The following is an 8,322-nucleotide window of genomic DNA, read 5'->3' as shown; positions in this document are numbered from 1 at the left end:
TTGAAATTTTCTATTTCAAGACGAGGCTCATCGAGTCTCCGTTTGGCCTATCGAGAATTTCAATGAGACGTGTCTAAAGAGTAAAACGTGCCCCATGGTGAGAATTCCTCGAATTCGATATAGTATTCAACGAACGGCATGACATGGACATTGGAAATTCCCTCCCGGAATGAAACCAAATTTATTAGCTTTGAAATTTTAAATCTCAAGACGAGGCTCTACGAATCTATCTGGCCTATCGAAGATCTCCCCGAAGAAGGGGGAGATGTGCCTAGAGGACGACCGCAATGCAGCTCGTTCCACGAGAGGGACGTTATACGCAAATCTTCCGGTAATTCGAGGACATCGATCGAGAAGTCTCCGGAAAAACGGTCAGGGTTTCGGGTAAAAAATAAAAATAAAAAAAAAAGAAGAAAAAGCCAGTTTGGTCCCTACGAGCCGGCCATTCATTATTCAATTCCAATGGAGCCTCTCGGCGGTCCCGCATGTACTCTGCGCCGTATATGCCTGGCATATGGTATACGACGTACCATATATTGTGCCGTGCATATTGCCTGGTCGGACCAAATTGTAGAATACGATGATCGAGCACGGCAACTTTACCCTAGACGAGAGGTCTCCCCAGGCCTTGGGCCCTGGGAATTTGGCATAGATGGAATTAAAATTAATCCCAGGAACTCTCCACTTGGAATCGCCGGTTGAAAGGTCGAACCGTGCGGGAACACCTTTTTCTGAATTTCGCATGATGTCCATTGCCCCAATGGACTATATCGTAGAAATACGACGATCGGGCTCGGCAACTTTACTCTAGACGAAGGATCTCCCTAGACTCTGGGCCCTGAATTGGTATCGATGGAATTACGTATCCTTGTGACCCTCCACTTGGAACCGCCTGGTCACAGTTCGACCGTGCCATTTTTCAGGACCACGTCCGGTTAGTCTGGACTCGTCCTTTCCATGGAAACCGATAAATCCTACGAGGAACTGCAAGCAGGAAAAATGGACAGGGGTATTTAATTTCCGTACAAGCAGGAATTAACCGAGCCATTCGCGGAATCGTCATAAAGCTGGGAGGTCTCGAAGACACCACCTCGGACACGGTATTACCGTGTTTCCGTATTACGTACATCGGATGTATTAAACAAGCGAGGCCGCAATCGGGCCGGTCGCGCATGTGCTCGACACCCGCGACGTCGTGTTCCCGGTGCAAACGGCTTGCAGTGACATTGCCGCAGCTGCAGCTGCGCCTCCCACCCTGGACCAAAGAAGGGAACTCAGAGGTCGGCGCACGCGCCGCGCAGGCCCGATCTTCCTTAACACGTTCCAGATTGCTGCCCGGGACCGGGAGGAGAAGGATTTCTTAGGGGGTGGCCGGATGAACGGTCGGTGGGCGGAAGTGGGCGGAAATAGCCGGGGGGCGCCCAGGAGCGTATCGGACAGGAGAGCGTGGTCGCGGTTCCAGCCTTCCCAAGGGATTTTGAAGGCCGCAGGAAAGGGATTTTTCTCGATCCCTTCAAGATCTTGGTCGATCTAGAATAATCAACGCGGGAGGGAGGATCCTGCTCTCAAATCATGGGATAACAGGAATCGAGTCGACTTCGTGGCGAACGACTTTCCACGTTACGAGGGGATTCTCCCAGATTTTCCGATACTTCCCGCTTGGTCTGATTAAGTCGAGGAATGGCTCGACGCCTCCAGGGTAAAATCCAGTTTAAAGCTCGAGAGTTCTGGATGCTCCCATTTTGGCCTGGAATTTTCATTCGCATCTGGAAGGCTTCCTCGGGATCATGCCGACGATGCATCGAAACTGGAGTTCTGGTCCCCGACCCGTTTTCGAAATGAAGTTTCAAGGAACGATACAGACTTTAGGACTTAACAGATTTCCTTTTATCTCAACTTTCGGTGCATAATTTTAGGAAGAGAGGGGACCTGGTCGGCAACTTCTCTTAAACTACTTGCTGATTTAGGGTAATTAACGGCACTGGGTACGAAGCGCTCGTTAAGTTAATAACTGATCGATGTCGATAATATCCAGCGTTCGTCCTGTCGGATGCAGGTTCACGCGTTGCCAGGAAATTAGGATGCGCCAGGAAATCCCGGAAGTTCGGCATTAAAATGAACGACCAAACGAAGGGTTGGGGGTTCCTATAGATTTCTTTTCCCAGATCTCGTGAAATTAATGGACACCGGAAAGTGGCCAACTTAACGGCCGGTCGATAGTATCCGGTGCTTCCCTGCTCGGAACTGGGAGTACTGCCAGGCGATGAATCTCTGAGTCAAAGAGGTTCGATAATGGATCCATTGTGCCAATAATGACGGCCAATGTCGAAGATTCTCTTCTTAACTTGACGTAACTAATCACAGGTTCGCCTACTGTGTCTTGAACTTCGGTGCGATTGATTGAATTTATACAGGTTAATTTATGAACGTGCAATGACCATCAGACCGATCGGATTAATATTCTGACCTTCTCTAATTATAATTGCTGTAACATTCTTACCTCTTTTCTTAAACAGGGGACGATACTGCTTCAGTCCGATTTCGGCAAGCCATTGATCCGCTTCGGACAGTTCTCCATTGTTTCCATTTCCTGTGGCGAGCATCAGGAGCTTGCCGAGAGACAGGACCATCGACAGGGCTAGGAATACTCCTGATAGCACCGTCGACCATCGTGCCATTGCATAGACTCCACATCTTTAAAATCGGCACAAAATGGTTATTATCATACTTTTGATAAGATAACAAGAATAACACTCAGGAAATTAAATATTAATTCGATGTGTCATTATTATGTATGAAGCATTATAGCTCGTTGAATATTCATAAACATTCAATATGGATATTTTAAGCAAGTAAAACAGTACGAACCGGTTGACGAGCATTATACAAATTAATTTTCAGCACTAGGATACACGTCACTCTACCTTTTATCTCATTAAAAATAATGGGAAGAGTTACTCATTGTTTACTTTGCAGTGTTTCAACTCTGATAAGGAATGAAACTCATGACTGACATATAGCACTATCAACTGTCGATACATTGACACATAAGATGCAAGGAAATTTTCAAAATCTTTAATTCATTATTACGTACAATAAAATAGTCAGAAATAAGTGCTGCAATCACCTGTTAAGAGGCGCTCAGGTTATGTCTGGCGGTGTTTGTAAACAAATGAAACGCCCGAAATTAAGGTATCTCGACTACTTTACAATATTTCTCAAATTTCACATCTCGGAGAACTACATTGTCACAGATAACACGCGACGTATTACGAACTTTACTCGCGTAAAACCGAATAACTTTCTCGGCACACAACCACCTGAAGGCCCGAAATCAAACACGAACTGTACAACTTTAAGTCGGTGTTACGATAGGTTAGTTCCGTACGTAGAAATGACTCCACAAGATGTCGCACTGTGTTGAATACAGAAATGAGTTGGGAGATTGCTCGCGAGCAGGCTCGCAATATATATAGGGGTAACTCATTTCTGGCAGTCATCTCTGTGCGCCGTCACTGAGGGGTAACAGGTGGCAAGTATGTACATTAGCCGCCCACACCAACCACTAGGGGGCAGAACAGGACGCGATCGCGCGACCCTGCCCATGAGTAATCTTCCATTTCATCTCTGCCGTGGCGTGCCATGATATCACCTAACCAAAAAATATATTTATGAATTCTTTAATAACAGAAAACGTTATTTATGAAGTGATTTAACTTCCGGGATAATTTCAGAAGCAGCGTAAGGCGTAAGATTCCAACTGACTGTGTTTCCTGGTCGGAGCAGTGGTTACCCTCTTATTTATTCTGTAAAAACGGCTTAGCGGAACCTTTCCTGTTATGTAAAAAATGATTTCAGAACTTGATGGCAATGATACATTTTGCACGAATTTTATCTAATGGAGCGTCAAGGCGTACTACTCGAGCATCAGCTGGAATCACGACTCAACAACTGTTGACAGCTAGTTCGACCGCAGCGATTCCCAATCCTGTACTGCCTAAGGTAAGCTTATTTTTGACAATTAATGCCTGAATCTAAACTGCCTCTGCAATCCAATGTGAGTATGATCCAGATTTTATTTGTAGAAAAGTGAAAAGTCTACGAACAGAACAAAAATAGCCGCATCAACATCAGCTGAGGGTAGTGAGTCAACGATAAGTACCTTCATGGACATTATAAACAAGTCAAGAAAATCTACCACTGCTTCCCAAATGTTGACTTCAAGTTCAGACACAATAATTGACAACTTATTAAATCTTACGAGCGACATTAAATTGTCAAAAGAAAAGGCCTCAGAAACGTTATCGAAGCTTAAGCAATGGGCAGAGCAGAACAATATTTCTATGGTTAAGTACGAAAAGGATGAAAGATATAAAAAACTTTATAGAGCGACAAAGCATACAGAGAAAAAAAGTAAAGTAGTGAACGTAATTGAGAGCGATAGAATGGAAATGATAAATCATCTGTCTCTTGCCGATAGTATAGACCATTTGACGGATAATGAACTTGCTGCGTTACAAGTATCTGAAATGATTCAGGTTGGTTGAATACTATTGTAATTATGTGTGACATACTGTAATCATAATCCAGTCAACGTTCTTAAGCTTCTGGAGGCACTGGCTCAAAAAAGAAGGAGGCCCGTACCGCTACTTAAAGCCATGACTTCTAATTTGACGAGGAGACTTAAGGATTCAGAGCTTGATATTAAGAGGCTAAGTGATTTGCTTTACAGCATAAGCATTTTAAACTTTCCCGAAGAGGTCAGCAGTTCCCATTCTACAGAATATAATTAGAATTGCATTTTATACTTACAAGTTGTGAGGTTAATATATAAAAAACTGTCACTACGTGTCAATTATTTAAATCAAAGGGTGACGTTTCAGCCTCTATTGGACCAGATATGTATAAAATTGCGGGATATGATAAAGGACAACAAAAACAGTGCAGTTATTGGTTCAATTTTCACATCATTGGGTCAGCTACGTTATAAGAATGAGACATTATTGACGGCACTGTATGATTGGATGCTAGAAAATACCGATATCATTAGGCCACGGGATCTCACTGCCTGTGTGTTAACAGTGGCAACGTTGGGACACATTTCCAATTCTTCTATTAATATTTTCAAAGTAAGTTGTCAATCTTGTATTGGTCAGGGTAATGTACATACTCAATAGCGTACTTACAGTAACATAACGATTACCTCTAACTTGATTTCTCCAGCAAATAGTGAAACCAATAGGAGAAGTTAATTTAACAAAGTCAGATAATTGGTTGGACATTGTTTGGTCTGCAGCAATATTAGAACAAGTAACGGAAGAGCAGGTTTCATCGGTCTTGAATAAACAATATATTGAAAGATTAGAAGGTTAATTCCTTTATTCAATGTTCTATTATAAGGATTTCTCATTTTAATGTTTTTAATGTGTATTTCTATTATGCTTTCAGTCTCACGAGGTGTTGCTGTACCAAAAAAATTTAAGCTGTTGCAAGTCAACGCTTATGCTCAACTAATTATGAAAAATTATCAAGGTGTATTAAATTGGTGATAATGATTTCAAACCATAATCAGTTTTCTTAAACAGCATTTGAGCGATATGGCATGAACTGTCTTCTTGTATTAAGTAAACATTGACACGGTTTCAAGTACTGTTTAAGTGAATGTTTTATGTGCAATTAATATTCTACTACAGATGTGAAAGAACAAGCCAGAAATAATATAGTATATCATGTTTCAACATTTCAGGTCCATTATTAGACAAGAATTCAGAAATATTTTCTGTGTCGCTTGAAAGAGCGAAAGAGAAAATCCTACTTGCAGAAGCATTATTTGATGCATTAAATAGATTACTGCCGTCATCATCGTATCTTAATAAAAATATCAATACAGGCATGGGTCTACTGTTAGGTAATATCTTCTGTTTAATTACATTACTTTATTATCATAATAACAATTTTTTTCATTACTTCAAATGGATTACATTTAATTATTTGATCGTAATTTATTTTTTAGATGCCGAATTCTATATGGATTCAGAAGGTAATCCAGTTCTCGTTAAGAATCAAAATGAGACTAGCCCAAATTTGATTAAGTAAGTAGTACTCGATGAACATTGTATTTTTATTTCATTTCTATTGGATTTTCTATCAACTTTAACATTTATTAACGTTATTTTTTTTCAGGGTGGCAGCAGTGATACAGAACTATCACGATACTTGTAAGGGAAAGCAAGATCCCGTTGGACTATTCACCTTGTTTATTAAATTATTAAAACAAAAAGGCTACGAAGTCCTTGTTATTCCGTATACGGAATTCAAATCAACCGATACTTTAGTGGAACGAATAAAATATATTAGTAAAAGGTTAAAATCTATAGCAAAGAAACCAGCCACGTAGTTTACTGTATCCTGGTCTTGTAAAATTAATAAAGTACATCGATGACGTTTGAACGTAATGTCGATGAAAATAATTGTATTCGATAGTACGACTTCTCTCATGTGAAAAAAGATATTTTGTTCCCTGTGAAATGAAATGTTATGACTGTGAAAGGAAGAGCTTGCTCCTCTTCTTTGACAGTGTGTGCAAAAATCTGATGCATCCATCTAGACGTACTTTGAAACATAACTTGATTGTATTACGTGTCCTCTTCTTTTTGTAAATTTACCGAATAAAATTTCTTATTTCATTCAATTCTCCCTCTCTTTTAGTCGAACGCAGTCTTTAACAAAGTTGAATTGGAAGACAGAGATGAGTTGGGAGATTGCTCACGGGCAGGATCGTGCGATCGCATCCTGTGCTGCCCTCTGGTTTCGTACGTAAGCTTTCACCGTTTTTTTGCACCCAAGGGCGGCGCAACGAATTTCTGATAGGAGCTCGCGCACTCGCGATGGCGGTACCATCTACCATTCGCCGTTGGCGCCTCACGTACATAATTAGAGCCCATTAGAGCACTCTAATTACAGTGCTCTATTGCACTCTAATTAGAGCACTCTCGATAACGCTCGAAAAACATTCGAAAACCGTTCAAAATCGGTCGGTAACGCTCAAAAACGGTCTAAAAATGCTCGAAAACGCTTGAAACCGCTCTGAAAATGATCGATAAACGCTCGAAAACGTTCGAGAACAGTCGAAAAACGCTCGATAATGCTCGAAAACACTCGAAAACGCTCCAAAACGCTCTATAAACGCTCAAAAACACTCGAAAACCTTCGATAACGCTCAAAAACGCTCTAAAAACGGTCGAAAGCGCTGGAAAAACGCGTGAAAACGCTCGATAACTATCGAAAACACTAGAATATCACTCGATAACACTCGAAAATGCTCTGAAAATGCGTGAAAACCCTCGAAAACGCTCTGAAAATTATCGAGAAACGCTCGAAAATTGTCGAAAAACGCTCGATAACACTAGTAGGGAAATGTAAAAATCATACGCGAAATGACTCGGCTTATATCCGCAGTTAGGTAAGTCTCGAGAGGATTTTTTGCAGAATTCGATTCTCACGCATACTCGTCGAGTGTAGCGCCGAACGCACATATGCTCAACATCTCGACCCGTAGCTTGGCGCTTGGCTGGTTGGGACGCGCGAAGATTTCTAGGAGCGATCGCATTCACGCAGATTCGCTGCATGAGAGTTCCGTACGCGACACATCGACGCGTGCCCCAAAGCTCCGCATCACGTCGACTTCGAGGCAACAATGTACTTAATAGTAGTAGATAAGTAGATAAAGTCAAATGGAGCGTCACGAGTGTTGTTCTTCCTTTACCATCAAAAGCGAGCAGTGTTGGTTAGCGTAGGTAAGCCACCACCGTCGAAACGTACGAACGTACGAAACTAAAGGGCAGCACAGGATGCGGTCGCACGATCCTGCCCGTGAGCAATCTCCCAACTCATCTCTGTGGAAGATTGCTCACGGGCAGGGCCGCGCTATCGCGTCCCGCGGTGTGACCCTTTGCGTTACGACCGTAGCCGTAGAGTGCCTCAGAGTGTACGGCACTCGTATATATATCATCGCCACCGGTGACTGGTAGATGGCACCACTATCGGGTGTGTGCGAGTCCTTACCAGAAATTCGTTGCGCCGCTCTTGGGGGTAAAAACGGTGAAAGCTAACGTACGAAACCAGAGGGCAGCGCAGAATGCGATCGCGCGACCCTGCCCGTGAGCAATCTCCGAACTTATCTCTGGAACGAGCCTCTCGTGCTGTGCGATCTGTGCGATCCTACTTATCTTTACAAATATTCACAGAGATGAGTTGGGAGATTGCTCACGGAAGGGATCGTGCAGTCGCACCCTGTGCTGCCCTCTGGTTTCGTACGTTAGC

The 8,322-nt window shown here is 42.5% G+C and overlaps 1 protein-coding gene across 6 annotated transcripts; it reads left to right on the top strand.

The window, feature by feature from the left end:
- Positions 1-3,627: 3,627 nt before the first annotated feature.
- Positions 3,628-6,475, top strand: LOC105701514 (protein TBRG4). 6 transcript variants are annotated; one of them, XM_012428311.1, is made up of 10 exons: positions 3,628-3,748; positions 3,859-4,002; positions 4,086-4,538; positions 4,605-4,760; positions 4,884-5,129; positions 5,224-5,368; positions 5,449-5,532; positions 5,747-5,908; positions 6,014-6,092; positions 6,184-6,475. In XM_012428311.1, exons 2-10 carry the CDS (start codon positions 3,865-3,867, stop codon positions 6,395-6,397), a joined length of 1,677 nt encoding a protein of 558 aa, XP_012283734.1. In that variant the 5' UTR covers positions 3,628-3,748; positions 3,859-3,864; the 3' UTR covers positions 6,398-6,475. The 6 variants fall into 6 exon arrangements, with proteins under 6 accessions (XP_012283734.1, XP_012283736.1, XP_012283737.1 ...); XM_012428313.1 differs by having other exon boundaries at positions 3,628-3,776; XM_012428314.1 differs by having other exon boundaries at positions 3,628-3,785.
- Positions 6,476-8,322: the final 1,847 nt, after the last annotated feature.

This window comes from Orussus abietinus, unplaced genomic scaffold, assembly GCF_000612105.2.
Source record: "Orussus abietinus isolate OABI.00-Male unplaced genomic scaffold, Oabi_2.0 scaffold596, whole genome shotgun sequence".
In the NCBI taxonomy this organism is placed as follows: Eukaryota; Metazoa; Arthropoda; class Insecta; order Hymenoptera; family Orussidae; genus Orussus; species Orussus abietinus.
Note: the sequence above shows the minus strand (reverse complement) of the source record. Positions and strands in the feature narration are given on the sequence as shown.